At 37.9% G+C, this 18,815-nt stretch overlaps 1 protein-coding gene across 1 annotated transcript in view; it reads left to right on the top strand.

The window, feature by feature from the left end:
- The first annotated feature begins 260 nt into the window (after positions 1-260).
- The window catches only part of MAP2K1 (mitogen-activated protein kinase kinase 1), a 108,988-nt gene continuing 90,433 nt past the window's right edge, over positions 261-18,815 (top strand). Inside the window, exon 1 of the mRNA XM_044665336.1 lies at positions 261-794. Coding sequence (XP_044521271.1) covers positions 715-794 — 80 coding nt within the window. The 5' untranslated portion in view covers positions 261-714. The remainder of the gene's footprint in view (positions 795-18,815) is intronic.

Genomic DNA, 18,815 nt, shown 5'->3' with positions numbered 1-18,815 from the left:
CTCCGTGACGCGTTTCCGCGTCATCTGCCTGCGATGGCTTCTTCTCATTGGCTTTCAGCGAAAAAGGGATGAGAGGGGGCGGTGGCGGTGGCGGTACGTTTGGGGAAGGGAAAAAAAAAAGCAGCCCCAGAAGAAGGGGGAAAAACAACACCCCCCGTAGGTTTCCCTCCCACCCCACCCCCCACCCTCGCTTGTCCCTCCCTCCCTCTCTCGGACGGATGTGTGCCTCTGAGGACAGCGAGACTTGCTTCACTTTCTCCAGAGGCGGGGGCCAGGCATCCACTTCGGACTAGGGATCTCGGCAGTGCGGAGCTTAGCTGCCGTCCAGCCAACCTGAGTGCGGGGGATCCCGCGCCCCCTCCTCCCCCCGGAGCTGGACGCGGCGGAATCCGCGCCGGGGAAGCCCTTCCGACTACGGAGTCGGACGGAACCGAATCCGGGCGGGTGTGAGGGGGTGGGGTGGGGGAATCCCCGCCACCGGCTCTCTGAAACCTCCCCAGGGAACCCCAGTCGCAGTCCCTCCGCCCAACTCCTAGACGTCCGTGCAGCCGCGGGGCAGAGGGGAGCTGCCCCGACCTGGGAGCCCCGGTTGGAGAGCCTAAAGCTAGTGCCCCCCCTGTCCGGCCTTTAACTTGGAAAGGCTGAGGCGGAGCTGCGGCCACAGCGAGAAGGAGAGAGCCTGCGGGTTTGGAAGGTGCTTTCCTCAGGGCCAAAATGCCCAAGAAGAAGCCGATGCCCATTCAGCTGAACCCGACCCCGGATGGCTCCACGATTAACGGGACCAGCTCGGCCGAGTGAGTGCGGGGCTGGGGCGACTGGAGGGGAGGAAGAGGAGATTGGTGCGGGCAGGATCCTGGATGCCTCTCCGGCCGGCCGTGCGTGCATCCATGCATGGGGGAGGAGAACGCGAGCTCGAAGCTGGCTTTGCTCCTCCTGTGTTCGCTTTCTGTGGACCCGAGCGGCCCGACGGAGGGGGCCCCGAAGTTGGTCCCGTATTGCCTCTAACCTGACCGGCTGATACCCTCCCATTCTAGCCAGCCAGCCGGCCAGCCATCGGTGACTAAGCCTTGATTTTAAAAAGATATGACTCAGGCTAGTAAAAGAATTCGTTCCAAAGAGGCGTGATCTGCCCTTTCCACCTACTTTCTTTGCTTCTAGAAGTTCCCACTGTGAGATGCAGTGGGGTCTTCCCACAATAGAGTGTATATAGGACTTTTGCCCCACTTAGTTCAAGTGAGCTTATCTTACTTGAACTTTTAAGGTGCAATAGAATACTAAATGGGTTCGAGTCTTACCTGCCACGTATTTACTACCTGGGTGATCTTAGGCAGGTCACTGGGCCTAGGTTTCTTTTAAGATATGAGGGTTGAGCTCAGGGGCCTCTTCCACCTATAAAATCTGGTCCTATGAACTGTATTCCTTATCTGCATAAAGGACAGCTTGAATATCCGAGTTTCATAAAAAATAATATTGATCCTGAATTTTAAACATTTTAATTTATTTCTTTAAATATTTCTCAATTGCATGTAAAAGCATTTTTAACATTCAGTTTTGAAAAATTTGAGTTCCAAATTCTGTCCCTTGCCCCCCCCTTAAGATGGCAAATAAAATGATATCTATTAAACATTTGAAAGCTTTTAAAAATGTTAGTGACTTGTATGTCTCTAGATGGCTAGTGGTATGAGGCAGGATTTGAATTCAGCTCTTCCTGACTTTGGGCCCAGTGCTCACTCAATTGTGTCACATAATTGCCCCATAGGGAATTTTTAAAAAATAGCTTCAAGAGAGGATTTGAAAATTGGTAATCCAAATGACTATGTTCTTTAAGAAAAGAGGAGTTTTTGTAATACCTCATCTGTTGGTAGTGAGAAAGAACTTTGAAGGGAGCTGTTCTAAGAGAGGTGTGGAGAGGGGTAGGCAGAGGGAGAGGTGAAATAAGTATATATGATGGGTAACTTTCCAGTGCTTTTCCTAGAGCTCTGGCATTGTTTGGCTTGGTCTTTGGTCTTCTTTCCTTGGAGAAATACCAGCAACAATTGAGACTAGGAAACAAAACTTTTCTGTGGCCATCTTCATTGTGATGTCCCTGGCAGCATTTCTGCTTTTCCAGCAGTTCTCAAACTTTTTTACACTTAAAAATGATTGAGTACCTCAAAGGGCTCTTGTTAGTGAGTATTATATCTAGAGATACTTACTGCCATTTTAGACAGCAGAGAGGGGAATGAGGAGAATTTGCAATCCTTGCTTCTCATCTGAACTGACTCAAGAAAGGAAGAATATATAAACACAGCGGGGCACAGAAACTCATGTAACTTGACGGAGAAGTAGGAGGAAAAGAAAGGGGTTAAGAAATCACAATCCAGCAATGTATTGTTTACAAGAAACACCTGAAACAAAGGCATACATAGAGTTAAAATAAGGGTATGGAGCAGATTTATGTTTTAGCTGAATTAAAAAAAGGCAAAGGTAGCAATCATGTTAGGAAAAGCAAAAATAATCCTAATTAAAAGAGAGAAAAATACATCTTATTAAAAGATACTCATGGACAATGAATCAGTATTAAACATACATAATATGGACCAAACAGCACAGCACCCAAATTATTAAAATTTTTCCAAAATTATTTTTATTTTAATAAATTTCCACATAAGTTTTCCAAAGTTATATTATCCAAATTGTCTCCCTCCCTTCTTCCCTTCCCCTCCCCAAGCAGTCAAGCAATTCAATCTGGGTTATTCATATTTTATCCCACAAAACATTTACATATTATTCATTTTTATAAGTGAATAATCTTATAAAACCCAAACCCCAAAACATATACCTAAATAAACAGGCAATAAATCATGTGCTTTCATCTACATTGCTACTTCAACAATTCTTTGTCTAGAGGTGGATAGCATTCTTTTTCATAAGTCCCTCAGAGTTATACCTAGATCATTGTATTGCCATTAGTAGCAGTCTATCACATTTGATTGTTTCACTGTATTGCTGTTACTGTGTACAGTGTTTTCCTGTTTCTACTTATTTCACTCTATATCAGTTCATGCAGATCTTTCCAGCTCTTTCTAAAATCATCCTATTCATTCCTTATACTACAATAGCATTCTATCACAATCATATATCACAATTTGCTGTAGTCCCCATTTGAGGAACATCCCTTCAGTTTCTAATTCTTTGCCACCACAAAAAGAGAAGATATAAATATTGTACAAATAGGGCCTTAACTTTTTTTTTTTTTTTATCTCTTTGGGATACAGATCTAGTGGTGGTATTACTGGATCAAAAAGTGTGCATTGTTTTATAGCCCTTTGGACATAATTCCAAATTGTCCTCCAGAATGGTTGAATGAGTTCACAACTCAACCAGCAATACATTAGTTTCCCAATTTTATAGCATCCAAATTATTAAAGGAAAAGTTAAATGAATTACAAGAGGAAATAGACAGTAAAACTATAATAGTAGAGGACCTCAATTTATCCCTCTTAGATCTAGGTAACTATAAATTAAGAAAGAAACTAAGGAGATAAATAGGATTTTAGAAAAGTCAGATATTAATAAATCTCTGGAAAAAACTAAATGGGAAGGAAAAAAGAGCCTACCTTTTTATCAGGTGTATGTGGAACCTTCACAAAATTTGATTATGCATTAGGATCTAAAAACCTCACAAACAAGTACAATAAAGCAGAAATATTAAATATATTTTTTACTGATCATAATACAATAAAAGTTACATTCAATGGAGGGTCTTTGAAACATAGATTAAAAATGAATTGGAAATTAAATAATGTAACTCTAAGGAATGAAGGGATCAAGATCAAATCATAGAAACAATCAATAATTTCATTAAACATAATGATAATAATAAGACAAAATACCATAATTTGTGGGATGCAGTTGAAGCATTACTTAGGAGAACATTTATATCTCTAATGCTTTCAACAGTTAAAGAGAGAAAAGGAAGAATAATGAATTGGTTATGTAGCTTAAAGAAAACAGCTGGAAAAAATAAATTAAAAAACTCCCAATTAAATATTAAATTAGAAGGCTTGAAAATCAAGAGAGATTAACAAAATTGGAGGTTTAAAAAAATCAAACCAAAAAATAATAAATAGGAGCAACTTAAAAAATAATAAACTATTTACTAAGTTGATAAAGAAAAAAAAAGAAAACCAAATTACTACTATCAAAAAGGAAAGAGGGTAAACTTACAACCAATGTAGTGAAAATAAAAGCAATAACTAGGAAATATTTTGCCTAATCTTATATCAATAAAACTGGGTGAATATGTTAAGTGGCACCTTGGATAGAGTACTAGGAAGTCAGGAAGACTTGAGTTAAAAACTGACTTCAGACTCATACTAGCTATGTAAGTCACTTAACTCTTTGCCTTTTTCCCTATCTGTAAAATGACCTGGAAAAGGAAACCACTTAAATATATTTGCCAAGAAAACCCCAAATGGGGTCATGCAGAGTCAGATACAACCAAAATGACTGAACAACAACAACAAAAGTTGTGTAAAGAACAGAACAGGAAATAAAGCATTAAAAAACTATCTTAAATTTAAGTATTTTACTTGTTTTAATTAGCCATTATCTGGTTTTCTCACCTTCCCACTTGATTCCCACTTGAAACTACTCTCCCTAATTCAGAACATGAGAAAAATAAAACTGAAAGGAATTGAACATGCCATAAATGAACTCTAAGAAAAAAAACCCAGGAGTAGGGAGGGGATTTATAAACAAATTCTACCAGGCATTTAAAGAATAATTCCAGTCAGTACTCTATACCTTTTGAAAAAATAGGTAAAAGGATCCTACCAAACTCCTTCTTTGACATGTATATGGTCTTGATACTTAAATCAAAAATTCAAAAACAAAATTATAGATCGATTTCCTTAATGGATCAATTGATATAAAAATTTTAAATAAAATACTAGCAAGAAGATTATAGCACTGTACCAAGAATGCAAGGCTGGTTCAATAATAGAAAAACTATAACTATAATTGACCACATTATCCAAAAGAACAAAAATCATGATTATTTGATTATTTCAATAGATAAAAAAAACAACCCTTTTGACAAAATACAATACCTATTCCTGTTAAAAACACTTCTTGCTACAACAATAAGATAAGAAAAAAGAATTGAAGGTATAAACATAGGGAAATGAGGAAATAAAGCTGTGACTTTTTTTATCTGTTCATTTCAGTTTTATTTTTTAAAAATTAAAAAAATTTTTATTTTGAATATTTTCCCCAGTTACATATTTCATGTTCTTTCCCTCTCCCCCAAACCCCCCAACTCCCTTTAACTGACGCACAGTTCCACTGGGTTTTACATGTATATGTTTTACATGTATGATCAAGACCTAATTCCATATTATTGATAGTTGGACTAGAGTTATTGTTTAGTGTCTACATCCCCATAATATTCCTAACAGCCCATGTGTTCAAGCAGTTGTTTTTCTTCTGTGTTTCTCTTCCCACAGTTCTTCCTCTGAATGTGGCTAGTTTTCTTTCTCATAAGTCCCTCAGCCTTGCTCTGGATCCTTGCATTGCTGCTAGTAGAGAGAAGTCTGTTATGTTCAGTTGTACCACAGTGTATCAGTCTCTGTGTACAATGTTCTCCTGGATCTGCTCCTTTCACTCTGCATCAATTCCTGGAGGTTCTTTATTCCTTTTAGCACAATAGTATTTCATCACCAACAGATAGCACAATTTGTCCATCCATTCCCCAATCAAAGGGCATTCTCTCCTTTTCCAATTTTTTGCCAAGCTGTGACTTTTTTGTAGATGATATGATGGCTTACTTAGAGAACCCTAGAGAGTCAGCTAAAAAAACTGAAACTACTACAGCAAATTTGCAGAGTATAAAATAAACCCACAAAAGTCACCAGCATTTCTGTATATTATTTACCATATTATAAAGTAAAATTGGTAAAAATTTAAAATATTTAACTCATTTAATAAGAAAACCCCAGCAAATGTTAACATAAATGATATTTTTAGAGAAAATAATTATTTAAAAAATTAGTGAAAAGAATTGGTATTGGTTTACATATTTTTTGTAAATCTCTTTAATGGTCTGGCTTAATAGAAATCAGCTTTTGAGATGTTATTTTGATTGAAGTATATAGAGAAAATTCAGCCTCACACAGATCTCTAGTTCGAAAAGGGAAGAATATTTTATTAGGCAAATAGGGTCTTAATATTATTATGAAAGTGACGTCCTTTAGGGACGTTGGATGATACTTTGAAACCTGCTGTGTTAAACTGTTAGCTCTCTTTGGATTTCCATGTGTTTGCATACAACAATTAGTTATGTAGGATTGCTTTAATATGGGTACTGTATTGGAGTAGATAGATGTCTGCAGTTTCTAGTGTTCCTTTTATAAGTACTCTGTGCTGTTCAATAATGATCATGCTAATTTATATGATTTTTGAGGTGAGTAACCATGACTTCCTTGGGTTCTAGGCATCTTTATAGCAACATGTGATATTTCTGCAATCCAGGAACTTAAAAATCTTTTTCTCTTTTTAAATAAAGTTTGAAAAGATATATGATTAATACATGCTCTTCCAAGCATTGGATGGATGGAGGTAAATAAGTGGTTGATGGTCACTAAAGAAAGTATGGGAGGAATAGCTAGGTGGCTTAGTGGATTGAGAACCAGGCTTAGAGAAAGGAGATCCTGGGTTCAAATTTGACTTTAGATACTTCCTAGCTGGGTGATCCTGAACAAGTCACTTAGCCTCCTTTGCCTACCTCTTAGCACTCTTCTGCCTTGAAATCAATACACAAATATGACTCTTAAGAAGAAAGGTAAGTGTTTAAAAAAAAAAAGTATGGGAATGGAGTCCCTTCAAGATCTTCTGCTGAACTTCTGAACCTCATGATTGTAAGAATGAAGATGGTGGGGAGTTGCTAGATTCACCTGGTTACTCAGTGACATCTGATGTCACTGCTGTGATAATGATGAACTACCATCAGGTCTACCAGTGTAAGAATCTCAGCATTAGAAGGGACCTCAAAGGTCATCTAGGCCAACTTGGGCTTCAACAAGAATCTCTTCTAGAGCAAGTGACACTTTTGAACACATTTATATTGGCTTTCATTTATTGATTTTTTTTTTTGTAAAACACTATATGTTTGGTCTTTCTGCCCATTTAAATTATAAACTCATTGAAAGGTAAGGTTCATGTGTTTATATTTTCTTTGGATCCTCCATAGTTTTTAAGATAAATGTTGACTTGCTATTTCTGCTTGACTTGGAAGGAATTGTTGTGGAGAGCGGAATGGATGGTGCTCTGTCTTTATAATGATTTTTCTATTATTAATTGAAGGACCACTGGGTCTTTCCATACTCTTTTGACCTAAACTTCTTTATATGTATTGACTACCCCAATTAGAATTTGAGACTTTTGAGAGCAGGTATCTTGCTTTCCAATTTGTATTCCCACCATTGAACCCTGTGTTTGGCACTGTGTAAGTGTTTAATAAATAAATGTCTTTCCATTCAATGTGAACAATGCTGTGCTTAGCACTTAGGAAGCAACTTTGCTTTGCCATTTCATTAGCATAATCCTTTGTTTAATTATATATTTTAAAGGAGCAATACAGGAAACTTAAAGGAAAAAGCTCAAATTGGAGTTGGGGGAAAGGTTTGTAGTAGTTTGGGGTACAGCCTAAGATGATGAATTGTGTTGGTGATTGAAAGAAATGCAAGTGCAGTTGGGTACAGTGTTCTAATAGTTCTCTTGATTGCTAAAGCTCTCTGTGCCATCTGTGCCCACCTTCATGACTCATCGAAGCAATAGAAAAGAAATCTTTGTGTAGACTCTATCACAAATACAGAAAATGACTTTTTACATAATAGTACTAATAGCAGGAGAGCTGCACCTAGATTTTAGGTTTTTTTTTCCCTTTCTGTGGATATTTTCTAAGCTAATCTCAGGCCCTAGACCTGCATAGAACCAGAATATTGTTTTTTGTTGTTTTTTAAACCCTTACTTTCCTTCTTGAAATCTAGACTGTATATTGGTTCCAAGGCAGAAGAGTAGTAAGAGCTAGGCATTGAGAGTTAAATAACTTGCCCAGGGTCATACAGCCAGGAGTGTCTGAGGCTAAATTTGAACCCAGGATCTCTTATCTTTAGGTCTGACTCTCAATCTACTGAGCCACTTAGTGACACCCCCCCCCCCCAATCCAGTTTTGAGTATTTCTTGAACATTGTACCAGAGAGAAAATAGCTCTTAATAGGAACATCAAATAATGTGCCTGAGATTCTTTGGAGGACTCATTCCATCCCCTTCCCACCCCCGCCTTTTTTTACATAATAGATTAAAAAATAAAATTCCATTAAATATCCCAGCATGTACTTTACCTATATTCTTTATCCCCTAATAAATTTAAAGTTATAGAAAGAGTAATCAATCTATCCTCCTTAGCTGCACTTCCTTATCACCCTTTCATTCAGACCCTTGAGATCTGACTTTCAGCCCTTACAAGTTAATGAAATGTCCTTTCCATGGTCACTAATGACTTTTTAATTTTCAAAACCAATGCCCCCCCCCCAAGTTTTCATCTTTCCTTTTATGCATATCTGATCCTGTTGATCATCCCCTTCATAGTACTTTCTTTTGCATTGACTTCAGAGGACTAATTCTCCTTCCTATTTGTCTGACTCCCTTTTTTGTCTTCACTGATTCATCTGCCCTTTTGAATCCTTAAATGTTGGTGTAACCCAAAGCTTTCCTCCCCCTTCTTTTTATTTTGTTCCTTAGTGATTACTTCTGGTCCCATCACCTCTATGCAGATTATTTCTACATATAGATAGATGTATCTTCTATTCAACTTTCTTACATTTCCAGTTGCTTTTTTTTTAAAACACTTACCTTCCATTTTAGAATCAAGGTAGAAGAATGGAAAGGGCCAGACAATGGGAGTTAAGTGACTTGCCCACTGTCACATAGCTAAGAAGTGTCTGAGGCCACATTTGAACTCAGGACCTCCCATTGAGGGGCCTGGCTCTCAATCCATTGAACCACCCTGCTGCCCTCTCCAGTTGCTTCTTAGAGATAGCCTTCTTTCCTTCTTAGCTCAAAACTTGCTCCCCATCTTGCCCCCAAAACCTGTTCCTCCTCCACACTTCCCTGTTTCAGTAGATAATGCCACCATCATTCTCACTGTTACACAGGCTTGAAATCTCATAGGCATGTTTTATCTACTATCCCACCCACTCAGTTGCCAGGCTCTGTCTATTCCACATCATCTTTGCAATAATAAATGTGAAAATGTTTTATAAATTTATAAGGCATTAGAGGTATATGTATGTGTGAAACCTAGTCTGGAGAGGCAGCATAAACACTTAAAAAGAATACACTGACTCCAGGGTCAGAAGGCTTGGCTACAAGACTCCTGCTGCCTGTAGGCTAGGTTTAGGTCACATCACTGCTGTCACTTTGTTTCCTTATCTGTAAAATGGGATAATGATTCTTGGATTATTTTCCTTATAGAATTGTTGTTAGGATCAAATGAGACCATTCGCAGGAGTCTTTAGACTTAAAGAACTATGTACATGTCAAATATTAGTATTTTCTCTTGCATACTCCCACTGTGATCACTTAGTTGCCTCATTAACTTTCACCTAGATGACTATAGCCTCTCTTAAATGGCCTTTTCCTTTTCAATCTTTTCTCTGTGTAATCTGTTCCTTATTTAACTTCTGAGAAAATGCCCTTAAGACATAGATGGATCTGACCATAACCCTTCTAGTGGCTTCTCATTGGTTTATACATAATCCTTTACTTGCCACAGAATTTCCTGCATAATCAAGTCCTTACCAGTTTTTCACATCTTTGTCTTTCTCTCTCTGTTTCCACCTTTCTCTATTTCTCCCCCATCTCATTTCTCTTTCCCTTTTCCTTCACATACTTTTCTGACTGCTACTACCTTTGTGCTTTTGTGTAAAACATTTCTGTGCCTGGAAATCATTCTTTACATATTTCTGCCTCTTGAAATCCTTGTTCCCTTTTAAGGCTTAGATCAGATATTGCCTCCTCTATGAAGTCTTCCTTTCTCCATTTCCTCACAAGCTAAAAATGATTTTTTCCTTCTCGTTTCTTATGATGCTGTGCTTAGACCAGACATTCCCTTTGCTTTCACTGAATTTTATCTTGTATGATATGTCCCCTTATATCTCAGTGTCCTGTTCTTTCCTCTTTAGAGAGGCAGCTGGTATAGTTAGAAAACAGAAAGGCTAAGATTTGATTCTCAGCTTTGATACTTACTGGCTGTGGGACCATATGCAGGTCACTTAACCTGATTGAGCCTTAGTTTCCTGATTTGTAACATGGGGATCACTATACTTCACTGCAATTTTACAGAGTTCTGTTCTTTTCTGCAGTTTAACTTTCTTTTATTTTTTCTCAGTTACACATAAAAGCAATTTTTTACAATTGTTTCCTTTTTTTGTAATGATACTTTATTCTGTTAATTACATGTAGTAAATTTCCACATAGGTTCTCCAAAGTTGTATAATCCAAATTATCTCCCTTCCTCTCATCCCACTCCCCTCCCAGAGCTGGTAAGCAATTTGATCTGGGTTATATATATATTATGTAATTGTTTTCTGATATTATTCAGTTTAGATTCTGTTCCTGCCTCCCTTCCTCACCCTCCTTGAAGTGGTAAATGGTCTGTTATAGGTTATGCCAGTGCTTTCATGCACTATATATATCTCTGAATTCCCCATGCTATGATGGAAGATATATCTTACATAGTGAAAAACTCATGAAGGAAATAACATGAAAGATGGCATGTTTTGATCTTTCAGAGTTATTTTCAGGAAATTCCTATGTAAACTGTAAAGGATTGTATAAATGTATTTCATTGAGGTAACTAGTAGTTGGTGGTGGTACAGTGGATAGAGTGCTGGACCTGTAGTCAGAAGGACCCTACTTCAACTCCAGGCTCATACAGAATAGTGATATGACCTTGGACAAATCACTTAACCTCTGCCTCAATTTCCTCAACTGTAAAATGGGGATAAATAATAGCGACTACTTCATAGTATTATTGTGAGGATTGAATGTAATAATATTTGTAAAGAGCTTTTAGGACAGTGTCTGGCACATAATAGGGTCTGTCTACTCTAAAGGTTTTTGTTCCCTTCTCTATTATTGAAGGTTCTCTTTGGCAGAAACTCTTGTTTTTATCTCTATATTATTATTCCCAATTGTTAGTGTAGTTCTTGTGCTTATGAAGCTGAATTGAATTGAATATGCTAATAGCATGTGGAATATGGAACTTTTCTGGACCAGAACTTGCTATACTAGGGAATACTTAGTTATTTCTACATGGCCCTAAAACACGCTGAATGACTTAATTAGGAGAGTTTGTAAATAGCTAATGGAAGTAGTAGCCCCAGCAAACTTATAATGAAAATACATTTCTTGAAGTTTAAAAGTTTGTGGAGAAAGGGAAATCAAGAGATTCTGGCATGTTTTCATTAGCTCTTGTAGTTTCTTTTCAGATTTTTTGTATAGTGAGTAAAATCTCTTGAAGTCATCTTAAATTAAAGGCATTAATATTATTACAATAGTTGTATATGTATGAATATGTTTATGACTCCTGGCCTTTTGAGGTGCTCTTTTAAGGTTGGTTTGGGAGGATTCTGGGAGGGTTCCAGCTTTTGCTGCTACTAAGCTGCCATCTTGACCACACCTACAAATATGTTTATGTTCATTTGAATATGTTCATTTTCTTTAGACATATTCAGACCTCCAGCATAATGCCAATTTAGCCCTCCCCCCCCCCCCCCAACTCCTAAGTAAACTAACAGTGATTTCAACTCTTAGTACATCCAACTTTATTTTTGGAAGTTTTTCTTTCCTGAAAAGACAGGGTGCATACACAGTGACTATACTGTTGTAAACAGAAGGAACAACAAAAATATAGAAATTGAATGCTTTGAAATTATAATTACCAAACTTAGCCCTAAAGAAGACACATGAGAAGAAACCTTCCTTGCCCTTGGCAGAGATGGGTCACCATAGGTGATGTAAAAACAAAAACTGACAATGACAAAAATTTATCACAAAAAAAAGAATAGGCATATGCTTTATAACTTAATATCAGTACTCCTTTCGCTTTGTTTTGTTTTTTTAAACCCTTACCTCAGTGATGGGCATCCTTTAGAGCTTGGTGTGTCAAAATTTGCCAAAAAACCGAGCATAATTTGGGTGGTTTGTCACTTCGAGAAAAAAAGCCATAGCTTTGCAATATTTATAGTTTAAATAACAAAAAATGTATAATTGTAATATATGTTTATTTAATAAACCAAAATAGGTAAATTAATATAGGTAGAATTGTTATCTATAGTGCACAGAGTGTCTACACTACACTACAGCAAATGTTTTATTCTCGGCATGTGGCCCCATACTTCTGTGTATGTAGCCACATGTCATCAAAAATGTGTCATAGGTTTGCCATCACCACCTTACCTTCTAGCTTAGTATCTTTTTAAAAACTGAAGAGAGACTTGGGCTAGGTAGTTGAGGTTAAGTGATTTGCCTTGGGGGGGGGTGTTTCACAGCTAGGAATTGTATGAGGTTAAATTTGAACTGGGGTTCTCCCAGCTCCTGGCTTGGTGCTCTATTCACTGTGCTACTTAGCTATCCCTTCCCATTGTTTCTGATCTTGAGTTTTGTTGCTGTGTCAAGTTTCCATATAGCTATAGTTATGGTTATATATTATTATTATTATTATTATTTTTAAAACCCTTACCTTCTGTCTTGGAGTCAATACTGTGTATTGTTATGAGGAAGATTATTAAGTTATCATTTAGGAGACCTAACAGGAAGGGCTGGAGCAGGGGTCAGCAATGTATGGCTCTTGAGCCGTATCTGGCTCTTTCTGCAGGAGCCATAAAGTCAATTTTTTTTCAGGCGCTGTTACAGGAGCGCACTGTGAGCACTGTACGGCTCTCACGAAATTGCATTTAAAAATGTGGCGTTTATGGCTCTCATGGCCAAAAAGGTTGCCAACCCCTGGGCTGGAGAATTCCACATGGAATGGGGAAGCAGGAAGTGGCTTGCTCTCTCTCTGAGAAAGACTCCATGGTGGTTGGGACAAGCTGTAACTGACCCTGGGAGACCTCAGAGCTAGTGGAGTTGCACCCCGATTCCCTGGGATCCTGGAGAGTGGTGAAGATTGAAAGCTGAGGACATCAATCCTGCAAGACAGCACTGAATAGGGAAGTGACCTGCGATCTGGTGGACAGCTTGCAGACTTCAATCCCTGCCTGGCTACATCAGTTCTGGAGGAGTTGGTTCCTGACATCCTGTAACATCCCTGGAAGAATTGTGAAATCCCAAATGCAAGCCCTCTTCCCCAGGTCCTTAGCCAAGCTGTCAAAGCCTGGCAGAAGTCAGGCTGGCTAGGGATCTTACCCTTTTTGACTCCAGTCTAGTTTACCTAATCCCCTTTCCAATCCCCTCATATTATTATTAAACTGATTCCTTGTGTGTTTTTAGTAATTTTAGGTCCTCATTGTGTGTATGTATTAATCTGTATTTATTCCAGGCTGGGTGGGGCTGAGTGACAGTTGGTCAGGCTTAACTGTCATTTCATTTCAGTCAGTGGTCTTTCCCTTGTAGTTAAACCTGGTTCCCTGGCTTGTAAAGTCTTTCCCATTGTCCCTTCCTGTCTCCTATCCACCCCATAGAGCCCATATTTAATATTTAAGTCACCTTCCCTGGTTTTTCCCCATTATAGTATTTACTCCAAGGCAGAAGAGTGGTAAGGGGTAGGCAATGGGGGTCAAGTGACTTGCCCAGGGTCACACAGCTGGGAAGTGGCTGAGGCCAGATTTGAACCTAGGACCTCCCGTCTCTAGGCCTGGTTCTCAATCCACTGAGCTACCCAGCTGCCCCCTGGTTATATATTATTTTGGTTTTCTCTTGTTCATGCTGCATGACTCTCCAAATCTTACCATATATCATTGAATTCTTTGTATCATCATTTCTTATGATGTAGCAACATTTTATTATGGTTATTTGCTACAATTTATTCACCCATTACTTAGTTATGCATAAAATCTGTTTCCATTTTATTTTCAATTATAAATAGGTTTTGTGAATTTTTTTGTACAAATAGGCCTTTGATTCTACAAGCATTTATCAAGGCCCTGTGCTAAATTCCAGGGATAAAAAAAGACAAAAATAAAATCTTTTCCTTCCAGGAGCTTATATCCATTAACCTCCTTGTAGTATAATTCCAATAAGTGGAATTGCTAAGTTTTTGAAAATGAATAGTTTTGAGTGATTTCCATTATTTTCCCAAATGTTTAGACCAGTTCTGGGAGCACCTAAATTAGTACTTGTTGCTCTGAATCTCTGTCAACATTTATTTTTTTTCCATCTTTTATCATCTTTGCCCATTGAGGGTAACACTTCAGAATTATTTTAAACTGTATTTCTCTGGTTGCTTACAGATTTTAACTATTTTGAGATAATTATGTAGAATTTATTATTCTGAGAATTCTTTGTTCTCTTTTATCAGTGATTATTGGGAGATGGATCTTAATCTTATCAATTTGTGACAGTGTGATAGATTTTGCTTGGCAGACTAATTGGGAGTTTTTTAGTATGAAGATTTTTTTCCCTATTTCATCTTTTTTTCTTATATTAGTTGCATTTATCTTATTGATTCAAAAGTTTTTTAATTTAATGCAATTGAAAAAGTCTGTTTTGGGTTTTATAATTTGACATGGCTATTTATAAATTCATAACCTAGGCATAGTGAGCAAAAGAAATTTTCATCCTTCCCTAATTTGTTATTAGTGTAACTTTTCTACATACTATAATAGCTTATTCATCCATTTGTGATTTAGTGTGTAATATGATCAATTAAAAAAATTCCATGCCAGATAATCTAGATAATTATCACATTACAAATTGTTTTGAGATGGTAATTTCAAACCTTCATTGTTCCATTTTTCCTTGTTTCCTTAAGTATTTTTGACTTCTTATTCTGACACATTAATTTTATTATTTTGCCTACCTTATACAGTGATGTCATGGTAATTTGATGATCAAATCTGACTATTTCACCATTCATTTAGGTCTTTTTTCTTCTGTGAAAAATGTTTTGTAGGGGCAGCTAGGTGACCTAGTGGATAGCATGCCAGGCCTGGAGTTAGGAGTCAAATCTGATCTCAGACACTTCCTAGCTGGGTGACCCTGGGCAAATCAGTTAACCCTAATTGCCTAGCCTTGGAAATGATAACTAAGATTCTAAAATGGAAAGTAAGGGTTTAAAGAAAAAAGAAAAATATTTTGTAGATTTATTTTGTATAATTCATAGTTTAATACTAGATGTCTAATGTATTTTGTTATTTTCATGGTATTTCTCTTTCATTTCTTTCAGATCTTTTGTTAGTAATATAGAAAACTGTTAATTGTTTTTCTTTTTTTTTTTAAACCTTTACCTTCCATCTTGGAGTCAATACTGTATATTGGCTCCTAGGCAGAAGAGTGGTAAGGGTGGGCAATGGGGGTCAAGTGACTTGCCCAGGGTCACACAGCTGGGAAGTGTCTGAGGCCAGCTTTGAACCTAGGACCTCCCGTCTGTAGGCCTGGCTCTCAATCCATTCAATACACCCAGCTGCCCTCTGTTAGTTGTTTTTTAAAACATGTTAGGATCATAGAATCATAGAAGTAGTGACAGAAACAAGTTCGGAATTCAGGTCCTCTGACTTTAGATCTGCTACTCATTCAACTGTACCACATTTTATATCCTGCTGTTTCATTGAAGCTCTTATTTTTCTTGTTAATTCCTCAGTTTTCCAAGTAAACCACTATGGTTTTATTTTTATCTCATCTGCCTCTAGTACCTATGATGCCTTGTACTTGGCACATAATTAATTGCTTATTGATCAGTTTTAGAAGCAGCCTGCTGCAGTAGAGAGAACATCGACTTCAGTGCATAAGGCCAGGGTTCATACTCTTCTTCCCATTCACAACTTCTGTGACCTTGGACAAATCTCTTAATCTAACAGAGCCTCAGTTTCTTCATTTGTAAAATGTACATGGGCTTTTAGTTCAAATCCCAGCTCTGGATCTCTGAATATCAGCATATTATAGTAATCTTGCCTCGTGCTTACCAGTGCTCATTCCTTTAATTTGTTTTAGGCTTATTATTTTAGCTAATATTTTTAGTCTTGTGTCAAATAATAATAATGGGACCATGCTTCACTTCCTTGCTTCATTTCTTATTTTTACTAGGAAAACTTTGCATGTTTTTTTGTTGTTATAAATAATACTAAAACTTGGCTTTAGATTTATGATATTTAAATGAATTATTGTGGAAATTGTTCCCCTAATTTTTTTTAAACTCCTGCCTTCTGTCTTAGCATCCATCCTAAGTCAAAAGAGGGCAAGGCTAGGCAAATAGGATTAAGTGATTTACCGAGCCAGGGTCATAACTAGGAAGTGTCTAAGGCCAGATTTGTTTCCCTAATTTTGAATTCTCCTTGGGTATCTGGTAGAAATCCATGTTGGGCAAAATGAATGCTTTGGGGCTACATTTCTATTATCTTTTTGACAGTCTTTCATTTAACACTTTTGTATCAAGAAAATTAGTGATATTGGTCCTTTCTTTGCATTATCTCTCCATATCTGAAAATTAGGACATGGCATTGTAGATTGAATGTTGAACTTGGGGGTAAAAAGACTTGGAATATAGGCAGTTAGGTAGCATAGATAGATACAGTAGATAGAATGCCAGGCCTGGAGTCTGGAGGCTTTTGTGGTGCTGCAGTTTCTTCTTGTTTCTCTTACCTGCCCATATGCTTCTTCTCAGGAGCAAGTGGTAATTCATCATCCTAGTCCCAGCCAGTGAGTGTATCCCCCTAGGTTTTGCCTTGGGACATTCTCTCTCTCTACTCTCCCTTAGAGAGTTGGTCAATTCAGGTAGGTTCACCCATCATTTCTAAATAGATGATTCCCCTATCTATATAATCCTCCTTAATCTTTTTTCTGAATTCCTTGTTCTGCTGGGGATGTTTTCCTGGAGGCTTCTCAGGTTCAACCTGGCCAAAAAACAATTCTGTATTTTATTTGTATTTATATTTCCTCATTTCTGTTGGGCATACCACCATCCTTAAAGTATCTTTAACATTTCCCTCTATATTTCTGTCTGTATCTAGTCAGTTTTCAAATCTTATTGATTCTTCCTTCACAACACTCCTCCCTTTTTCCTCATTCACAGCACCCCTGCCTGAGGTTAGGCTGTCCACACCTCTCACCTAGGCTGTTGCAGTAGCCTCCTAATCAATCTTCCTGTTTGTCTCCCCAGTTCAATCCATCTTCCACACAGCTGCCAAAGTAATTTTTTCTAAAGCATAGGTGTGAATAAATTACTCTTAGTCAAGAAACACCAGTAGTTTCCTATTCTAAGGGTAAAAATGAAGAGTCTTCTTTTAACATTTAAAGACCATTACAACCTAGCTCCAACCTATCTTTCCAGCTTTATTTATGGTCTAGCAAAAATGTCGTTTTTGTTATTGTGCTTTAAGAAATGATGAAGGGGATGATCTCAGAAAAACCTAGGAAGACCTATATGAACTGACACAAAGTAGAATCAGAACATTTTATACAGTAATAGCAATTAAAAAAAGATAATCAACCTTGAGAGACTTTGTAACTGATCAACAAAATGACCCATTGACATGGGCATTGTGCAGAGATGGCAGGGACCCTGAACCCCTTAACTCAGACAGGCTGTGAACGAGGAAATTCCCTTCCCCCTTTCTGCCCTGGTGACTCCCCAGGCAAAGACCATTGTTCTTGGAATTCCTTTAAGTTGAGATAGACCAAGATATACACCACTGGAATGCACCTGGACAGTCTAAGCCCTGAGGGTCTTGGACAGACCCTGCACCCACTGAATGCCTGAGTGCAAGGAGTCATGTGCACACATGATACAAAAGGGCGAGAACTGGGGTACTTGGGAGCAGCCTCCCATGGCTGTTCCACTCATGCTGTCTTGCTGGCCATTAATCCTATCTTACTAATCTTTCTTTTTACTTTTAAGCTAAGTTTGGAGTCTTCTCATTCTTGAGAATGGTTTCCTTCCTGAACCCAGGGGTTCACCATTTGCACCCCTGTAACACCATCACCATTCCAAAGGACTTGTGATGAAGCATGCTATCCACATTCAGTTCACAAATGACATGCCATTTCCCATTTGCATGCTTTTGTACAGGCTGTGCCTATAATGCACTCCTTTTTCTCTGCTACTTAAGTTCCCAAGCTTTCTGAAGCTCAGCTTAAGTGACACTTTCCACACAAGACATTTCCTAATCTACCTCCTTTCTCCATTTTTACTTGTATCTCTAGGGCCTGGTATATAATGGGTTCTTTTTTTTTTTTTTTTTAAACCCTTAACTTTTGTGTATTGGCTCATAGGTGGAAGATTGGTAAGGGTGGGCAATGGGGGTCAAGTGACTTGCCCAGGGTCACGCAGCTGGGAAGTGTCTGAGGTCAGATTTGAACCTAGGACTTCCTATCTCTAGGCCTGGCTCTCAATCCACTGAGCTACCCAGCTGCCCCCTTATAATTGGTTCTTAATAAATGTAAGTTGATTTTTTTAAAGCATAGAGACTTTTTTATTCTCTTTTTTTTTAGTTGCAAAATCTCTCCCCTTATTCTCTCCACCACTCAGTGAAAAGGCAAGAAAAACAAAAATCTATTACTAATAGGTGTAGGCATGGAAAACATATTTTTGCATTAGCCATGTGTTTCTTCTTATA

Source organism: Gracilinanus agilis, chromosome 2 (genome assembly GCF_016433145.1).
Source record: "Gracilinanus agilis isolate LMUSP501 chromosome 2, AgileGrace, whole genome shotgun sequence".
NCBI classification, from domain to species: Eukaryota; Metazoa; Chordata; class Mammalia; order Didelphimorphia; family Didelphidae; genus Gracilinanus; species Gracilinanus agilis.
Note: the sequence above shows the minus strand (reverse complement) of the source record. Positions and strands in the feature narration are given on the sequence as shown.